The sequence below is a fragment of the Filicampus tigris genome, chromosome 9 (assembly GCF_054856515.1).
Source record: "Filicampus tigris isolate MCC_2025a chromosome 9, RoL_Ftig_1.0, whole genome shotgun sequence".
NCBI lineage: Eukaryota > Metazoa > Chordata > Actinopteri > Syngnathiformes > Syngnathidae > Filicampus > Filicampus tigris.
This window is the reverse complement of record NC_141225.1, coordinates 12,434,230-12,454,211: the sequence shown is the minus strand read 5'-3', so window position 1 is coordinate 12,454,211 and position 19,982 is coordinate 12,434,230. Positions and strand designations below refer to the sequence as shown.

Below are 19,982 nucleotides of genomic sequence, written 5' to 3'. Positions count from 1 at the left end.
TTGATTGAACACATAAAGAAAGAGTGAGAATCTTACAAAGAACATCAACTTTTTTGTTTTTTTTATTTCTCGAAAATAAATGTGAATATGTTGGGTAAGATTCACGAATGTCATCCAGCATGTGACTCACTTTTTCAGTAATGTATATTTGGGTAAATTATTAAACATGTCAAAGACGAAACAAAACCATGTCACAACAACACAAAACATAGCATCTGTATATACAATAATAAATGTGCAATGAATAAATATACACATATAAATAAAAATGAATCATTGATTAAATTAAGTTGAAGTCATTCTCTTCAGTCTGTAGCGGACTAGAAGGTCTCCCTCTGGCTGGAGCATACCGAAACCGTAGCGGCTCGGATTGATGGGCGGCACTTGTGCCTCTGGGTCACACACTTCCAGGTCCAGATGGGTCAGCAGTAAGAGCACAAATCTGGATGCAAATGAGGGTAAAATTCAAACACACACTCTTTGGTGTTCAATCTGCTTCAGGAAAATACATCATGTGACTAAACTTAATGAATGAAACATAAAAGCTCCTGCTATCTTCAAGTTTTGATGCCTCATTGCCCCCCCGGTCCCCATTGCCTTAATTCCAAAACACAAGGAATTACTACAGTACAGGCTATCAACTGGATTGAAGTGATTCTCAGCACACGATTGTGATCTATTAAGTACATGAGGAAACCGCATATGCTTTGATGGTGACGACACATCATCTCCCGGCCTAATGCGCTGTACATACATGACAGAGAGATACGCATCTTAATACACTCACTTTTTAATGGTTGTCACTGCAAAGTCTTTCCCCACGCACACATTGCTCCCAGCGCCCCAGGGCATGGTGAAGTACTTCAGCCTTCTGCCGTCTTTGTAGAAATCATCCCTGGCTGTCAGGTCTTCATTTAAGAAGCGGTCATACTTGAACATCTGTCACAAAGGAAACACGATTATTGTTATTCAATTTTTTAAAATCATTATCAGTGGTAGATTTTAAGAAATACAGTATAAATATTATATTAACGTTCTCAGAAATGTTATTACTCCAAACATATTTACTTATAATTCTGCCACTTTAATTATATTCATTAAAACACTTTTTAAAGTTATTTTAAATAGATTTTAATTTGTTTTCAAATGTTTATTAGTATAATTATTATTATTATTATTATTTTAAATCAGAGATGCAGGTAAACTTTTCTAAATATTTTTTTCCGCTGATTTTGAATCTACCCTCATTTTCAGGTTTTCATAATCATAAGTGTAGGATGAGAATTAGAACGAGAATAAGAATACGCGTAAGAATAAGAACAATAATATAATATGTAATATATTTAGTAAAAATTAGGTTTAGCAACAGGTGGACTTTTTTCACGAACGTCATAGCTATACATTACACTGCATGGTAACATCAATATTGTGCAAGCTTTTACAGGTCAAACTTATAAACAAAAAGTGAGAATATCGAAACAAAAACCTGATGTGGTGGAAAAAAAAGGAAAGGCATTTCTTAAATCACCGTCAAAAATATGTTTAGGGACACATAAAGCCATCTCAAATCAAAATTTTCTGTTGCAGTGTTATATTTCCCAACTTTGGTATATATATTATATAAACAAATCCTGTACACATACTGCATACTATACAGTTTATATAGAGATTGGCTGGGATAAATGAAATCTGGTTTTTGATGCCCCATGTGGGGATGCATGGGGGAGTTACACCCACTTGAGTTACCAAATATAGTTCCTTGCCCTCTAAAAGTGTTGACGCATGACACGCAGTACAGCACAAAGTACCTGTGGTTCTTGATGTATCTGCGGGTCCATTTGTGGGCTCAGAAAGGGAAAGAGACACACTTTGTCCCCCCGCCTGAGGTGGAATTCTTGCCCGTTGGCCATGTGCAGGACCTTGTCTTGCACCACATCTCTGCTGATCATTGCAGCAGCGGTGAGTCGCAGGGTCTCTTTCAGAACGCTGTCTGAAGGATGGATAGAGAGTTAGCTGATGTCAACAATGTGTTTACAAACACAAATGGCTGCAGCTGGTGCTGAATCTTCTATTATGACGTTAACAAGTGTGCTTTTCCATCCAGGTGGAGGTGGATGGACACGGCCGCGTACCTAGTATGGGTGTACCGTGTGTCCTCTTCACTCGGGCCATGCTGGGGGTCTGCTGGGGGGAGCTGTCCTCCAAGGCAAGGCATCTTATCTCTGATTGGACCGCTTTCATGGCCTCAGGGTGAGTGAGCAGGAGGCCAAGGAGCCAAAAGGCTGCTGGTCCAGCATTACACTGGAAGCAAAGAAGGGAAAAAAAAAACATGGTGGGTATTGACATTTCACTTGGGAAATGTCGATTTAAGGGGCTTTCGGGTAACCTTGCTTTCAAGCATGCTGACACTGTAATAGGGATGAGAAACTGGCAATATGTATGTATTTTTTGTCATGTCATGTCATCTTCCAAAGCGCTTATCCTATATAGGGTCGCAGGGAGTTGCTGGAGCCTATCCCAGCCGTCAATGGGCGAAGGCAGACTACACCCCGAACTGGTCGCCAGCCAGTCGCAGGGCACACATACACACTGTCACTGAGTGGGAATCGATCCCACGCTGCCCGCACACAACTCAGGCGTGTGTACCACTACACTATCAGCGGACACTGTATTTTTTAACAAACCCAATAATATTCTTCAAAAAACGCTGTTAAACATCAAAGATTTATTCATATATATATTTTCCATTAAAAATGGGTGGTTGATGGGGACAAAATCCTGGAAAAACATTAAGCACCCAAAATATTTTCAAAATATTAAAAAAGTAAAGGGGAAAAAATCCAAAATAATGCAATTCTGCAGGTGCCGAACTGCAAATATGCATGGGTTGACAGTAGCTTTGAGTTGTAATATCGCCAATCACCACTAGATGGCACACATGTCTCAGTTGTGCTTACACTGGGTCTTATACTGCCCTATACTACAATGTGAGAAAGCCTAATATTTTTTTGCAGATTTGGAATGAAAATGCAGGACAAACATAGTACCTCAATAAAATAATTTTTGCGAAAAAAAAAAATGTCATTTGTTAATTTCTTGTTCAGCAGCTTTGTGCCATCCTTGAATAGTATTTTTTATTCAAGAGAGCCCTTTGCACTGGAAAAAAAATTACAGTATGTGGTTATTTTGTTGTTGTGTTAGGATAGTGGATCTTTCATACATGCATTGAAAAATATATTATCAAAAATGAAATATAAAGAGCACTTATTTTGCACGTATGCACATATATCCATATTTTAAATAGCATTTTGTTATACATCTGGTTAGGATGTGAGTGGCCCTATGTGGCCCCCCAGTCGCACTGATGAAAAACGGTGGCCCCTCCAGCATTTAAAGCTGCCCATCCCTGGACTATACATTGACTGGACACTTCATTAGGTACGCCACACAGACATGGACAATCAAAACAGAACATAATTATCCTTGTTGAGGATACGGCATAAGGCACTTACAAGTGTACCTAATGAAGTGTCTGGTGAGCCGAAGCAATGAGATGGCTCTTACATCAGCCTCTGGAGGAGAGACACCTGAGCCTGTCAGACAGTAATAGCTCAGGGTTAAGGGAGGCGTTCTTTTTACCTCTGCACATCTGAGCACTGACAGCCAGGCCAAATGGGCACAAGTCGCACCACTTTGTCCCCCCTTCCCTGTTACATCCCCAGGTAATGACCAACTGATCATGCCACCAGACACACAAGAGGAATTCAGGAGGGATGATAAATGTGGCAGCGGGTGACCTGTTGGATTTTTTCTGGTATAATGGCCAATTTTTACTAAAGATGATGAGGTCATTTTTTTTGATGAGGAGCTGTATGCCATTGCTGGCCTGGAGCTATTACGGCAATCACTTCTCAATAAAGGACACAACTTTCACATCTGTTCTCCTGAGCACTTGTGTTTTTAATTTAAAAAATAAAAAAAACTACTGAGGTAGGCTACTTTCTTTTATTGCCTGGTGTGCTTTTTTGTTAAAACTTTTTGTGCTAAACTGCACTAATGACAATTAGCCTGTGCCTCTACAACTCTACGCTTGGAATAACATATTAGCAAGCACATACGGAAAGGCACACATACGGATTCATGCTGTATTGTCGCTAGGCAGAATTCATGCCCAAGCCCGAAAAAAAAAAAAAAATCGGAAGACAATCATGCTTTTTTCTTGGCAACTTGGCACGCAGAGCTGTGCTGCCCCACAAAGCAACAAAAGGTCAGGAAGAACATCAGGAATGCATTGAACAGATATACATTAGTCCAAAAACTAACTTTATTTCGGGATTGGATTGATTTGCCCCGGCTGCAAAATGGAAGTGGAAGTTCCTTAAAGTGGAAGTCAAAATTTTCTTCACAATAATATGTTCTCTGCACCTCCACTAGTCTAAATAAAGCGTTCTGATTAAGATTGCATTTGTGGAATATGAGTTAAGAAGCTAAATGTACCCGTTTTTAACCATCTCAGGGGGCGACCATTTTGCCACTTGCTGTCGAATTAAAATGACATCACAGTTGCTCAGGGCTCAGGTAATGACCAATCGCGGCTCCCCTGTTTTCAGAAGCTGAGCCATGATTGGTTGTTACCTGAGCTCTGAGCTGAACTGTGATGTCATTTTCAGTTGACAGCTGGTGACAAAATGGCCACCCTCTGAGATGGACAAAAACGGTTGGATTTTACTACTTAACTCATATTCCACAAAGATACTATCAATCAGAAATTGGACTAGTGGGGCTGCATAGAACATATTATTGTAAAGAACAGTTTGGGGTTGATTTTCCTTTTAAGACAATTGCTGCTCATGATGTGTGCCTGACAACTATAGGTCACAGGTTCCACTGGACCATATGGCAATAAAAGGGCAAGGAGATCCGGCAGGAACATGTTCACAATATTGTACCTGTATGTACTATGTATTTTTGAACAATTATGATGCCGAATTCACTACTTTTTTACTTTTTTGACTGTACAATATTTGCGGCAAAGGAAATAAATGAGTTTTTTAACCACAATGCCATCTGCTGGGTTATCATGAGGTCCTGTTTTTGAGCGATTGTTGAATTCAAAGACTTAAAGTCTGGTCCGTGGTCCTCGAGTGGTCCCCACAAAACCTCCAATTAATTTGTTTCTAAATTTCTGGTTGAATTTTTCTGGGAATTGCAAGTATATTTTTCAGATTTGAACTTTTAGACCATTCAAGTTCAGGCCTATTATGCATTTACTTAATTAATTGTATATTTATTTCTAAAGTCGATGGTTGACGTTGTTCTTGGGGTGGGGTGGGGGGTGGAGGGACTCCACCCCCCAAAAAATAGAGAAGCACTGACCTAGACTGCCTGTGTTCTGCACTGAAATATTAATGATGATGATGAAAACTCATGTTCCTAAATAATTGACCACTTTGGGACTAAAACGTGTTTGCCAGTGATTGTGAGTCCATGTCAGGTGTGTGTGTGTGCGAGCGAGCATACGCGTGCATGTGTTCATGTGCGGTTGCTTACCTTCAAAAGGTGAAAGCCAAAGTTAAAACGGTTTTCAGTGCTTATTTGTTTCAGCATTAATTGGATGCAAATGGAGAGCTGACATCACCCCGTAGCTTTTTTCGCAGGACAAGACGGGTTTTCGAGCACACCTCTGCTTCTGCTTGTGACACACTTCACAACACCTTTCTAGCCTCACTGCTAATCCCTCTATTCTCTCTGCAGGGATTGCTCCACTTTCTATGCCAGACTGTGTGCTCTGGGGATCCCAGCAGGCATGAAGGAGCACAAACAAACAAGCAGGAGGACTGACTAATGGTCTTTCCCCTGATCTGCAGAGCACGCCAGAGCTCCTGCAGTCAGCAGTTGACTTACTCCGGGTCTTTCCTCACATTGTACAGCGTCATTGTTCCAGTGGGGTTTTAATGAGGGGTGTGAATGTGTTCTGCAGCAGCAGACGTGAGCACAAAGTAAGATTACTATCGCCACCTACTGGTAATATGAAGGAATAAGGACGTTTCATGCTATGAGGAGTTTGAGCATTTATTCACGATCCTTGATTGTCCAGCTTCATTTCTACAAGTTAACATATAGTGCTTTACTAGTAGCATGCTAATGTCAACTAGTTCAGAGTAATCAATAATCCCATGTAGTTGTCCTACTAGTATGCCAACGTTGTGACAGAGCACGTACTCATAAATGGATCTTAAGATGGATATCAAGTCGTTTGAGTATTGATTCGATATCCTTGATAAGGAGGCTACTAGTGCGTGACATGCTTACTGGTTGGATCTAGTAGTGTTACTTATACAGCACAGTAGTTTACTACTAGTAAAATTTAATTGAATTGTAGTAGGCCAAAAGTGACACGCTAGTAAGATACAGTCATTCTACTAGTGTGTTGAATTGTCTTGTACAAAGAGTGTACTAGTACAAGATGGATATCAAGCCGTTTGAGAATTTCTTCAATATCATTGATATTAACTTTAGTTAAGGTCGAACGGTCAGTTACTAGTACGCTTTTTGGTCCTAGTACGCTTTAAGGTCGAATGGTCAGGTACTAGTATGCCTTCTGTCCTCACTAGTAGTACAACTTTGACATACTAGTAGGATAACTACATGTTACTAGTAAGGCATAACTGTGCACTAGTTGACAACTGTTTGCTACTACTACTAGTGACATCCTAAAATTCTACTGGTTAACATCTAGCACTTAACTAGTAGTACTAGTTGTCTGCAGAGGTCAACCAGTGAAAACTTTTGCCTCACTAGTAACACGTAGTTGTCCTATTAGCTGGTCCATGTACGAGTATGCTCTTTGTCCTCAGTATTATGATGAATGCATTTCACTTGCGAGGAAAAACTGTGTATTAGTTGACAACTGAGTACTAGCAGTGCTGATAGTGACATTTTAAAAATCTACTAGTTAAAATCTGGCACTTCACTAGTAGTACAAATAGCACGCTAATGTCAAATAGTTCACAGTTTTGCCTCATTAGAAACATGTAGTTGTCCAACTAGTAGGTCCATGTACAGTACTAGTACGCTCTTTGTCCTCATGAGTAGAACTACATTTTACTAGTGAGGCAAAATTCACACAGGTAGACAACTGCGTGCTTCTAGTGCTAATAGTGCCATTCTAAAATTGTGCTAGTTAACATCAAGCACTTCACAACTAGTACGAGTGGCGTGCTCATGTCAAATAACAGTCTTGCCACACTAGTGGTTATCAAAGTGGTCCGATTATTTAGGACAAAGTGCATACTCGTAGCTTTAGCTGGTTATCAAGCCATTTGAGCATTTTAATATCCTTGATAAGGATGCTACTGAGACATGCATACTAGTTGGGCCAATAGTTCAGCACAAGCTATCAGAAAAAAAACCTGTATGATAGGATATCAAGGTTATCGAATAAATACTCAAACGGCTTTCCATATTACACACCAACTTAACGCTATTGCCATTCATAATAAATTTAAGCAAAAGGTCTAATTTATGCTTTATATTGCAATAAAAAAAACAACATATACAAATTACATCAATGTTGATAAGTAATTCACTGTGCATGCCCGCTCAAAAGAGTGTGATGACATATAAACAGTTGTACTGTATACGTCTGGTGTACAGGTCCAGGCAGGTTCTTAAACTAACTGCCGTCAAGGAATCTTCTGGCCCGGCCTTTTTTCTTTGTTTGCTAAATGCCACCATATTCTCACAGACAGTTTGGGCGTGGCGAGTTGTTGGTTGTTCTCGCATATGATTTAAAAAAAAAAATTTTTATTAGCCCTACGATTGACTGGCAAGCGTCCTGGGTGAACAATGCTTCTCGCCCAGACTCAGCTCCAACTTCCCGCCGACGCTGAGCAACATAAACAGTCGACGATGGACGTTGTGAAACAAAATCATCAATATTAGCAGACTGATAAAAACTAATCTGTAGGCAGATTAATTTCCCTCTATGTTATTTAAGCTCTTTAAGCTTCTGATCCTTCTGCAGTTGATTCTCAGCAGTAGAGCTGGCGTGTCTAAATGCCTTTGAACCGGATTATACAAGCACGGCATTAAGACTGCAATGAAACAGTAATTGCTTGCAATTGCCAGTACTTTTTCTTTGTTTGTCTTTCACAAATGTTTTGCCATCGTCTCAACAAAACTGTGATTTACCAACTTCCCTATGAGGTGGAGCAAGCGGAAAAACACCCCAACTAAAATCACCAAAACATCCTGTACACATTTTGTTCATACAGTGTACAACCATGATTCAGCATAACATTGCTTCCACCAACATGCTTCATTGTAGTTATGCTGTTATTTTGGTGATGAGCAGCATTACCTTTTGGACTTATGTCCAAAAAGTTTCACCTCGGTTTCATCAGTCCATAAGAACATTTCCAAAACACAGGTGGGAAAATGTGAGGAAAAGACTACTAGAACAACTGAATGTTATTTGGGGTGAATCAGGGGTACTTTAAATGGTGGCAGGTGTGTGCTGAATTTCATTTAGCCTGAGCTTGATTCGTAAATTCAGAACACAGCCACATCCCCACAGGCCCACTAGTTGAAACACAGCATTCTGATTAATAGTACGTTTTCTGCAATATGAGTTAAGCAGCAAAATCCACCCGTTTTTAGCAATTTTAGGGGTCGGACATTTTGTCATTTCTGTCGACTGAAAATGACACCATAGTTGCTCAGGGCTCAGGGAACAAAGCTGAGCCATGATTGGTCGGTCCCTGAGCCCTGGGTAGTTGTGATGTCATTTTCAGTCGACAGAAGTGAAAAATGGCCGCCCCCAGAGATGGCTAAAAACGAGTGGAATTACTTTTATTCGAAAAACCCAATATTTATCAGAATGCCTTGTTTCAACTAGTGGGCTTGCATAGAGCATATTCTTTAAAAAATATATGTTTGGGTTGACTTTGTCTTTAAAACGTTATCAAAGTTTGTTGCCTTAAAATGTTGAATTCACCCAACATTATTTTTACAGTGTGGTCTCATGTTTTTATACAACAAAAACCTTGCATTTCAACACGGGTGTGTAGACTTTCTATATCCACTGTATGGTCCTTGAATATCTGGTCCAGTAAAAAATAAAAAACACACTCACCTGTGTGGTCCACAGCTGCAGCAAAAGAGCTCTTTTCTGCATCTCAGCATCCACTCCTTCTTCCTGGAGGAAGCGCTGGTAGCTCCTCTGCCAGGACCTCCACTCGCCCCCCCCGCTGTGCAGGTTGTTTGGAGACAGCAGTTCCCACAGTCGCTCCCGTGACGAGTGGGCCGTCCGGCTCTCACCTGTCACGCACGTTCGTCATCAACCCGCTGATACAAAGTCAGAAAATAGTCACGGGTGATTGTGAAGCTCACCTCCTTTGAGCGAGCAGCGAGCCACTTTGGAAAGGAGATGGTCAAACTTGCGGAATTCTCTGTAGACGGCAGCGACGTCCTGCGTGCTGTCAAACAACGTGAGGTAGCCGGCTCTGCGCACAACAACAACCACAGCAGCACGACCTCAGTACGCGATGTATGTTTACCATTTTTTTTCGGACCTCTTCAAATCGAACAGTGATTCTTGTAGCAGAATTTCTAAGACAATTCATATCTATCGCAAAACCACTCACAGAGTTTACAAAAAATGTTTGCAATTTTGTCAGACACAACGCACAGCTTTACACTCAATTTCCAAATGATCAGCAGACTCCTTGCAAAACTAAACACATTTATGGCTATTATTTACACCGTTCTGCCAACTGTCTGTCCACGCTGTCACAGAATAAGACTGTCACTGTTAATTCGGTAACATTGCAATCAGCCTGAGCACTAAAACACGTAAGCTGTCGGTGTGGAGGACAATGAAGGGAGCGGGAAAAGTGAGACTTAGAATAAGACGTGGAGGAATAAATACACTTGAAATTTGCATCCCTCTGTGTTTATAGAACTATGACAAAAGTATGGTTTCAAATTGACATATAGCCTACCTTGTACACAGAGAAATGTGTTTTTCATGCCGATGTGTTTTGCAAAAATAGCCAATAGTTACAAAATATGTACTTAAGCCATCAGGAAAAAAAAAAAGTCATTATATGGCATTTAACTTTTAATTACTCCTGTGTAACAATGAACTTACTGTCAGCAGTTTCCGACACTCTACCCTTACAATATCCGAGTGTGAGTAGTTATAGTTTTAGTTTGTTTTACCGTACAGGAGTTAATTTACTTCACCTGTGTATTTTTTAATCACGCCTCAATGTCCGTGTGAATATTCTCATTCTACCGGGTCGTTTCATTCTCAGCGTATTGAATCGATCGCAAAGTGGACTGTTGAGGTTGTCGTAGAATAAGTTTCGGGTCTTATCACAGCATGCTTCAGCAGTTAATGCATAGGCTAGATAGGACAGCTCTAACTTGAGCGTTGGTGGAGAAACTAGGAGTGTGCATCTTTCCAATAAAAAACGATTTGATACGTATCGAGATATATTTGAATTTGATGCACTGGCATTTTTTAATCAGCTCATCAGCAGGAGCCTGACAACGATCCTGATCATTGTGTTAAATAGCTGCTGATTAAAGCAGAAGTAAACCCAAACATATTTTTTCAAAGAATATGTTCTATGCTGGCACAGCATTCTGATTAATGTTGGGTTTGTGGAATAAGAGTTAAGCAACAAAATCCACCCGTTTTTAGCCACCTCTCGAGGCGGCCATTTTGTCACTTTTGTCAACTGAAAATGACGTCACACTCCCTCAGGGCTCAGATTACGACCAATCATAGCTCAGCTTCAGAAAACAAGTGAGCCGTGATTGGTCGCTACCTGAACCTTGAGCAACTCTGAGGTCATTTCTATTCGACAGAAGTGACAAAAGGGCCGCCTCATGGGATGGCTAAAAACGGGTGGATTTGCTGCTTAACTCATTAATCATATTGCCGTGTTTCAACTAGTGGGCCTGCATAGAGCATCTTCTTGAAAAAAATATGTTTGGTTTGACCACTTTAAAGCAGAACAACACTGTCACATATATGCTATTCATTAGCCCGTCTGTGGTGTTTTGCATTGTTTGTTAGCATTGCGCTAAGCAGACCTAAGGTGATGCTGTGTGGCAAACTGATGGGGCCACGAAAACAACACAACTGTATTTATCCCCTCCTTACTAAACATTGGTGAGTTCTCTGCCCGCCAACAACAGTTGTTTGGGTGCAAATGTAGCGGTTGACTAGTGTCAGATGGGATCGTGTTCTGTATTTTTCCAGAGCCAAAGTTACCTGAAGAGGAGGCTGTAACATAGGCTGAAGAGTCCCTCTTGTCTCCAATCTGAATGGCCGGACCAATCACTTAACAGCAGCTCCCGAAGGCGAGAGCTTATTGAATGATTCATCTCCGACAAAGAGACACCTCGGAAGTGTCTACATGCCAAACATCAAACATGAATCTAAGTGAGATTTGCACAAATACAACACTCTCATTCCCATTGAGTGAATCACTGATTACGTTTCCATAAACATCCTCTCTGCGGCGGGATCGACGCCTGGCAGCTGCAGACCAAAAACTCTTTTTATAAGCTGCTGTCTGCCGCGGCTGAAGTCCAGGCGGACGTTGTCATGAAGCACTGCATCGAAAGAGTGCGGATCTAACAGCACCGTCACGTAATGGCCCGCGACGCACACCTGGAAGCACATCGTTTTTCATTGACTCACTTTACTTTCATATGGGATTACTTCTGATTACAGGAAATAAGAATGAGCTCAAGAAACTAGCAGTTATGTAACAGGTAATGCATTTTATTTTTATTATTGTTCTGTATTATTTGCGTTACTTGGGTGTGTACATTTGTTTAACAACTGCTGCATTCTGTCTCCACATATCCAGTATGAAAGTCTACAGGCATTCAGGAAGAGAAATCGCTTTTATTGCTCATTAAACTAAAAGATTAAGGCGGAATTAAAAACACGTATATTTATGAAATCCATTTGAAAAGAAAAAAATGAAATAAATGAAGGTGATATATGGACATATTTTTCGAAATACAACAATAATGTTTTTGTTTAAAATACTGTGGACTACATTGGGTAATTATATGTTTTGATAAACACTCCCTTTAGAGTGATTCAGAGTAAGTTTGCATTGTTTGGGACATGCATCATCAGCTCATGAAATCTGATTATTAGAAAAAGGTTCATGAAATAGTCACAACAGTAAAAATATAGTTCGTAGTCTAATATAATTGTAAGCATTTTACTACTCGTGATTGTCCTAGTTTGGTCCCACTTCAATGTAACTATAATTTAATGTGATTGGATACTTTTTAAAGCGGACGTTAAGTGACAAATTTTCTTCACAATAATACGCTCTCTGCAGCCCCACCATTGTAAATATGTTTTTCTGATTAATATTGTTTTTGTGGAATATGAATTAAGCAGCAAAATCGACCCCTTTTCATCTCAGGGGGCGGCCATTTTGCCACTTACTGTCGACTGAAAATGACATCACAGTTGCTCATCACAGTTGATTGATAACGACCAATCACTGCTCTGCTTGTGAACGTCACATGGCCAAACTCAGACAACACGTGAGCCGTGAGAGGGATGAAAATGGGTGTATTTTTCTGCTTAATTAATATTCCACAAATATATTAATCAGAATGCCGTGGTTAGACTAGTGGGGCCCGCATAGAACATATTATTGTAAAGAAAACGTTGGGGTTGAATTCCCTTTTAAATATAGTTAAGTTTTTTTACATTATTTAATGTATAATAATTAAATCAGTGACTTTTAACAGGAAAAAAATGATTGATTCTCATCCATGTATTTTTAATGGATTGCATTTCAACAGGGGTGTGTAGACTTTTTATACATACAAATTGTGAAAAATACCGAATGACAAATCTTTTTTTTTTTTTTACTTTCTACAAATTTTTCATCAATACCATGAAGTAATTATCATGTCATCGCTATGTTGTGATATTAGTGTAATTGTTGGCTAAATCTTGCGAAGATATTACGCGTCGCTCTATGATTTTTAGCATAGTAGAAGTATGTACACATGTAGTGTGCATGAAATAATGTCTAGTGCAGGCCCTGCATAAAATCTGTCTCTAAGATGCTTTCCTGTTCTTGTTATAGACCCATTTTTGCAAGCCTGCAACTCTCTGAAGGATTACATTCCTCCACAGATTTACTTACGGTAAACACATCTCCATGTTTCTCCTTCATTCGGGACAAAAACTTTGCGACATCCTTTTGAAATGCGAGTGCGTGTCCCAACCATGGGATGACACCTTTGTCCAAAGGGGGCTCATTTTCCCGTCTGTGTCAAGCAGAGCGAAAGACAGAAAAAAAACGTGAGACATGATAAGACAGCTTGTTCTTGTGTTTTTCCACAAACATCCACTTGAAATGATCATTTCTCAGCCCATCTCCTTGTTCCGCGCAAGATTGCAACTCTTTTTGAATACCTTTGTTGACTGTCCAATTGAATTGTTGTTCTGCCTTTCAAAACAAGCGGTTCAGGATGCAATTTTGCTGAGGTCAAACACGCGAGTAAATTTTTCCTCTGCGCATGGTGTACAGATTACCACTTTCTTTACTGCCTCACACTACAATATACATGTAGCAACATGTATTAAGCTGTTCAAGAAATTCCAAATTCCAAACTTCTGCACATATGTATGGTATACTGCTAAATGAACAAATGACTTACCTAGTGCGAGGGTAGTAGAGGAGAATGAGTATGAGTGCACATATAAGGAGTGAAAATAGCATCCATAGCATGTCTGTAGAGTGATACTTGTCCTTGCTCCGAGATAATGTACTCCATAGCCAGAGTTAACTGACTTATATATGCTCTCAAGCTGGGTTTCTTTCTTGTCAGGAGGCGGGGAAAGGTGTGGCTGCTGACACTGACATGGCTTACACAATGTAACACAGTTACAGCAATGACATACTCCACTAAGACAGCAAAGCAAAGCATTATGTAATATTCTAATTTTAGGGTCTGCTTGGGGCATTTAGCTAGTTTTGTTTACTTGTAAGAAATTGTGCCAGGTCAAATTGTCCTGTTCCACTTTTGCTTAATTTAATTAATTACAATCCTCATTTCCTAACTTGATTTTCCTGTTTGATAAGCTCAGTTTTTGTCATGCAATGACATCACAATCACCATCATGGCGAATGGATTTATGTCCACGAGGGTTGATATTGGGACTTGCATACTTCCAGGCAGACGTCATTCGACTTCTGTGACGTGAGCCCTTTGACGTGGCGAAACGGACTATATTTAGGATTTCACAGTCGAGATGAGCAGGTACACGCAGGAACGCTTGATGACACACTGAATGGAACCTCAGGCAACGTCTTACTGTATGTCACTCGGAAGCGTATCATGGGCAGCTTGTTTTGTTTACACTCATGCTGCACTTGACACTATGAGTAATGAGTTCAAATATTTGATACAACTATAATGTGTGTTTATAGAATGCTATAAGTGGAGTATATTTCTTTTTGAACTGCAGTTACATTGACACAACACACAATAGTGGTTGTTGTGTCCACTGCACCAGCAGAGGGTAGTAACGCACTTTTCAAAAACCTGTACCTTTAAAATAAATTCCTTTTTAACAGTTAACGTCTTCGTCTACAGTTTGGATCAGGAAAAGTAAAAGTAAATAGTGTCCTGCAATATCTGATGCATAAATTAAACATTAGATTTGAGTTTGTTTTTCCATCCTAAAATTGGTTCATTAAAATGTTTTTTCCAATGTATTTGTTATTAACTTTAATAAATGTATTTTAAATAATCGATTGACTTGTTTACCTGTTTAATCTTACATATATAGCACAAAAAGTATTTTAATTAATAATTGTTTATTTTATTATTAGTAAATTCATTATAAACAATACATTCAAAATGAGAATGGCTTATCCATCCGTTACCTGGCTCCTCTGTCCACTTTAAAAATTAAATTTGAGCAGAAACATTTTCTCTACTCTGTACACAAATGTATTGAAAAAACTTGAGGATAACTGTGAAACAAGAATAGATGGACGTCTTTTCAAAACATACTATCATTGTAATTCTCGCACAGGTTAGCAATCAAAATGTTCCTCAATGTACTTTAGAATGCAAAAAAAGAAATGATCCTGTTAAAAAGAACAATAAAAAGCATGTGAAGGGACCAATTTTTAAATGTTTGTGCTCTTAAAGCGGAAGTCAACCCAAACATATTTTTTTCAATAATATGTTCCCAGCAGGCCCACTTGTTGATTAATTTTGCGTTTGTGGAATATAAGTTAAGCAGCAAAATGCACTTGTTTTTAGCCATCTCAGGGGCCGGCCATTTTGTCTTCTGTTGACTGAAAATGACATCACAACTGCTCACAACGACCAATCACGGCTGACCTGTTTTCTGAATCTGAGCCGTGATTAGTCGTTGTGAGCGGTTGTGATGAAATTTTCAGTCGACAGAAGACAAAATGGCCGCCCCCGGAGATGGCTGAAAACAAGTGGATTAACACTTATTCCACAAACGCAATATTTATCAGAATGCCCTGTTTCAACTAGTGGGCTTGCATAGAACATATTCTTGAAAAAAAATGTTTGCGTTGACTTCAACTTTAAGTGAGGATACTGTGAGTGACTTAATTGTTGGAATATTTTGATGATACACAGTCCTCCATGTTTGGCCACATCAGAAAGACAAGTCGTTCGAGCTTTTCTTATATGAGGTAGACCGTAATGGCAACATTTTATTTGATTTTGTGGATAACGGGCAGCCATTGTGAGGAACTCATATTTGAGATTGCCATAAAGGTGCTGTAATCAAAATGACAGGATATGAGGGAGACTCGTTTATTTAAGCAGGTCTTTGTTTATGTTAATCACTGTATTTAATAAAATATTATATAGCTGATCCATCGTCCTGGTTTTTACAAAGTAAATTTTTGTGGTCCATCTGGCCTGGGGCCGACAGGAGGTCTAGAAACACCCGTGGCTTGGAGTCACACAAGTGAGGTTCAATAAATGTCAGTAGCGAGACAGAATGATAAAAAAAGAAAATGGCTCAAGTCCAAAATAGAGTGCATAACAACACAACTGAAGTAGTCTCTCTTACTGTCTGATTTTTTTTTAAACTCAACTTTCGTTTCCAGCAGCCACGTTATAAATAGCACCCACACAATACAAATCATCTGGGATTTATTACAAAACATCACAAGTGTAAAAAACTGTATATAGCCATTTGTTGTTTGGCACAATTTATGAAGAATCACTTGAACAACATATACACAGGAAATTAAGTATTAAAAAAGACTCCAGTTGAGCCAATGTCTTTGTATTAAAAGTTAAAACAGTGTGTTGTGTTCCTTTTTTTTTCATTAAAGGTCGTTAATGTCACCTTAACATTTGTGTGACAATTAAAAATGAGATGCAACCGATGATGTACACCAGGTCCTCGTTACACCTTTGTCACTAACGTTATACCTTTTTTCTTAGCTTTTATGAATAACAGTGCTAACTTCTTTTTACACTTGAATGACTGTAAAGAGTGGTAAAGTGTGATTTAAACATTGCCTTCTACGTGAGATTTCTCTAGTGCTTATCCTCATTAGGTTTGTGGATGAGCTGGAGCCAATTTCATCTGACTGGACAAGAAAAGTGGGGTGCGACCTGGATGGGACTTAAAACCAACCCAGATAGCTCGATGGGCTGAAAAACGGTATCGATTTTAATGCTGTTAGTGCATCGATTCGGACTAATCGTTCCGTCCATCCATCCATCCATCCATCCAATCATTCAGTTTTAAAATGTACCATCTTTGAATCGCACCCCATATCGACACATACATCAAATCCTCTTTTATTGGACATATGCACACCCCATATGCATATATATATATATTTATACAGTATATGTGTATGTATGTCTGTGTGTGTGTATAAATATAACAAGTTCATTCATATTGTAAAATGATAACAGGAAACTAGATAGATAGATAGGTAGTGCATTAAATATTTATACATGCACAAGAAGGGGTAATTGGGGAATTGGGGAAGTGGTGGGCTTAATGGGAGGAGTTCACATTCCCATTCACCTTTTTTCCCTCAACACAGCAGCAAGTACTACTCGACTCCGACGAGAGAGAGAGAGAGAGAGAGAGAGAGAGAGAGAGAGCGAGAGAGCGAGAGAGAGAGAGAGCGAGAGAGAGCGAGAGAGAGAGAGAGAGAGTGAGAGAGAGAGATTTCCGTTCAGTTATTCTCCCACTCTCTCTCTTGTGAAATGCGAGTCAAACGTGACTCGTCTTTGTGGAGTTCTTGTGGCGGAGTCCTTGCAGGGAGGAGTGGTCTGGATCGCGTGTGCACTTCCAGCTCGACGCCGCCTTGAACGCAGCCCCGTGGCAGAGCACAACACAACGCAGCAGAACAGAACAAAACCTCGGGCCGCTGTTTCTTCCTCCACATCCGAACTCGAGCCCCATTCTCGGGCTATGTCGGGCCTCTGATCGCCGCCCCCCGAGACGGAGCGAGTGCAGACGGAGTAAAGGCGCAGTCTCTTCCCGCTTCGACTATTGAGCCAGCCAGCCTCCTTCCAACCATGTCAACGCAGGCCAAAGTGAAGAAGGACAAAGAGATCATAGCCGAATATGAGAGCCAAGTGAAAGGTCGGTACTGCTGCTGCGGCTCATCTGTGACAATTGCGCAACTTTACAACAAGCTTAATGACTATGTGCGTGTGCGCGCGCGTGCAATACTGAGGGGTGGGTTTGGCCGCATATGCTCTTAAATGCATCCCACTGGTAATGTCCTATATCCCCCACCCTTGTTTGTGATCTTTTTGGCAGTACACTTTCGTTCAAACTTGACCAAACCGGTTTCTTTCGAGCCACGAAGACTGCAGGCTTCATGACTAGTAAGCAGGCTGCAATGTCAGGCTACTGCAGATGACTTTCTCACTGCAGATTTGAAGATGCACACCCAACTAGGAAAAACGCGTCCAATTCCTCGCATGGGGAAATCTGTCATGCATTTCAGATATCATGCACAATACTAATGATAATCCATAGTAAAACGAAAAGATCATGTTGCAAGAGCAGCTCCAGAAGGTCACCCAGCAAACAGTTGAGAAAGTCCATCAATAATGGATGGTGTCTGCATCAATTATAAACCATGAAAGGATTTTCCTTTCCGAGGCGACTTTTGTGGCTAAGGAGAAGCGCTAACCCTGTGCAGGATGTGCAGCATCAGTGATCTTGAAGCAGTTTTTGTGCATCAGATGCTGCATCGTCCTCCCCATGTCCTTTCGCAGTAGTATGTCACAGTCAGTTGATTGGTCAATAATCGTTTTTTTGGGGGGGGGTGGCTCTAATTGTTTTTTTGGGGGGTTTGGTCAACAAAACGAGCAGTTCAAAGAAACAATTCATTGTTGACAGAGCCATTACCTTGAATAGTCTGTTCCAGGACACACAGTGCTGACATAGGGTGGATAATGTCACGGTGGACATTTTTTCTAATTTTGATGATTTCAATTGGCAGATTGGATTTTCATTTTTTTGCAGCATGATTCGGTTGGCAAGCTGACTGTGCACTGTTTAACAAATATATTTCATATTTCTTAAAGGTTTTTATGTCACTCAATATTTCACAGTGACAGAGTGGACATGATAATATCCAATTTACACACATAGTACGATGAAAATGACAAAACATGTAAACATTTCTTCTGCAACAACCCACTGTTTTCGCTTCCATATAAGAAAGACTAACTTCTTCAAGAGGCAGCAGTTAGCCCATAATGACAGGGTGGACAGCAATGCTAGACATATCGTCGCTGTCTTGTGAAAAACACTTATGTCCAATTTTTGAAAAAAAAAAAAAAATCACGTTAATGTTTGTAACACAGAAACACCATTCACGTAAAAAAAAGAAAATTGAAATGGACGTTTTTTACGTCATATTTGTAAAAACAAATTAACCCCTTTCAATAGTAAAACACTCAGCCTCAACTTTATTGATGACTGCTAAAGCCATACTGTCATGTAGGGCTGCTCGATTATGGAAAAAAATATTAATCATGATTATTTTGGTTATAATTGACATCACGATTATTCAAACGATAATTTTTGTTGGGTACAAAACAAGAAAATGTTTAAACCTAAAGAAAATAATACAAATAAATGTAAGTAAGTTCCATTCGGACCAAATAAATTTGATAAAATTAGTTATTATATAATTTTAAAAAAAAGGTGCAAATGTATAAATTCAAGTATGATTTCCTTATCCAAGCAAACATAGTGTATTGGATATAAATTAATATTAATAATCGTTTTTTACGATTATGCCAATTTTGTAATCGTGAAGGCGGCACGGTGGTCGACTGGTTAGCACGTCCGCCTCACAGTTCAGAGGTCGTGGGTTCGATCCCGGCTCCGGCCTCCCTGTGTGGAGTTTGCATGTTCTCCCCGTGCCTGCGTGGGTTTCCTCCGGGTACTCCGGTTTCCTCCCACATTCCAAAAACATGCATGGTAAGTTGATTGGACTGTCTAAATTGCCCCTAGGTGTGATTGTGAGTGCGGATGTTTGTCTCTGTGTGCCCTGCGATTGGCTGGCAACCAATTCAGGGTGTCCCCCGCCTACTGCCCAAAGACAGCTGGGATAGGCTCCAGCACGCCCGCGACCCTTGTGAGGATAAGCGGTATGGATAATGAATGAATGAATGTAATCGTGAAGTGTAACAATCGTAATTGTAATTGAATTTTGATTAATTGCACTGCCCTACTGTCATGTGAAAGTGATTCACATTGCCGATAAGCTTGATGAACTTGTTAACATTGTTGCGACAACTTGTTGCACAGCAGCACTGGTGAAGGGTGGTTAGCATGTGAGGTGTGAGGTTTGTGGTATAAATTTCTACTTCAGTCGTGTTTACGTGTTTCTCCCAGACTCTCCCATACACTGGCTTCCTCCCAC

At 40.0% G+C, this 19,982-nt stretch overlaps 2 protein-coding genes and 1 long non-coding RNA gene across 6 annotated transcripts in view; 2 read left to right on the top strand and 1 right to left on the bottom strand.

Annotated features, from left to right (window-relative positions):
* Positions 1–44: 44 nt before the first annotated feature.
* Positions 45–13,907, bottom strand: LOC147141974 (prostacyclin synthase-like). Its single transcript, XM_086041397.1, has 10 exons — positions 13,723–13,907; positions 13,206–13,329; positions 11,514–11,689; positions 11,288–11,428; positions 9,394–9,506; positions 9,137–9,321; positions 2,133–2,301; positions 1,809–1,990; positions 788–939; positions 45–442 (listed from the first exon to the last, which is right to left on the bottom strand). Exons 1-10 carry the CDS (start codon positions 13,791–13,793, stop codon positions 286–288), a joined length of 1,470 nt encoding a protein of 489 aa, XP_085897523.1. The 5' UTR covers positions 13,794–13,907; the 3' UTR covers positions 45–285.
* Positions 10,896–14,731, top strand: LOC147141973 (uncharacterized). 3 transcript variants are annotated; one of them, XR_015088196.1, is made up of 5 exons: positions 10,896–11,185; positions 11,276–11,668; positions 11,753–11,793; positions 13,146–13,206; positions 14,241–14,731. It is a non-coding gene; the product is annotated as an uncharacterized LOC147141973 (long non-coding RNA). The 3 variants fall into 3 exon arrangements; XR_015088194.1 differs by having other exon boundaries at positions 13,894–14,731; XR_015088195.1 differs by having other exon boundaries at positions 11,276–11,793.
* Positions 14,732–17,177: 2,446 nt separating this feature from the next.
* LOC147141972 (SLIT-ROBO Rho GTPase-activating protein 3-like) overlaps positions 17,178–19,982 on the top strand; it is a 36,583-nt gene continuing 33,778 nt past the window's right edge. The window contains exon 1 of one of the 2 annotated variants that reach the window (XM_086040297.1): positions 17,178–17,677. In XM_086040297.1, coding sequence (XP_085896423.1) covers positions 17,611–17,677 — 67 coding nt within the window. In that variant the 5' untranslated portion in view covers positions 17,178–17,610. The remainder of the gene's footprint in view (positions 17,678–19,982) is intronic. The other variant, XM_086040298.1, reaches the window with a different exon arrangement.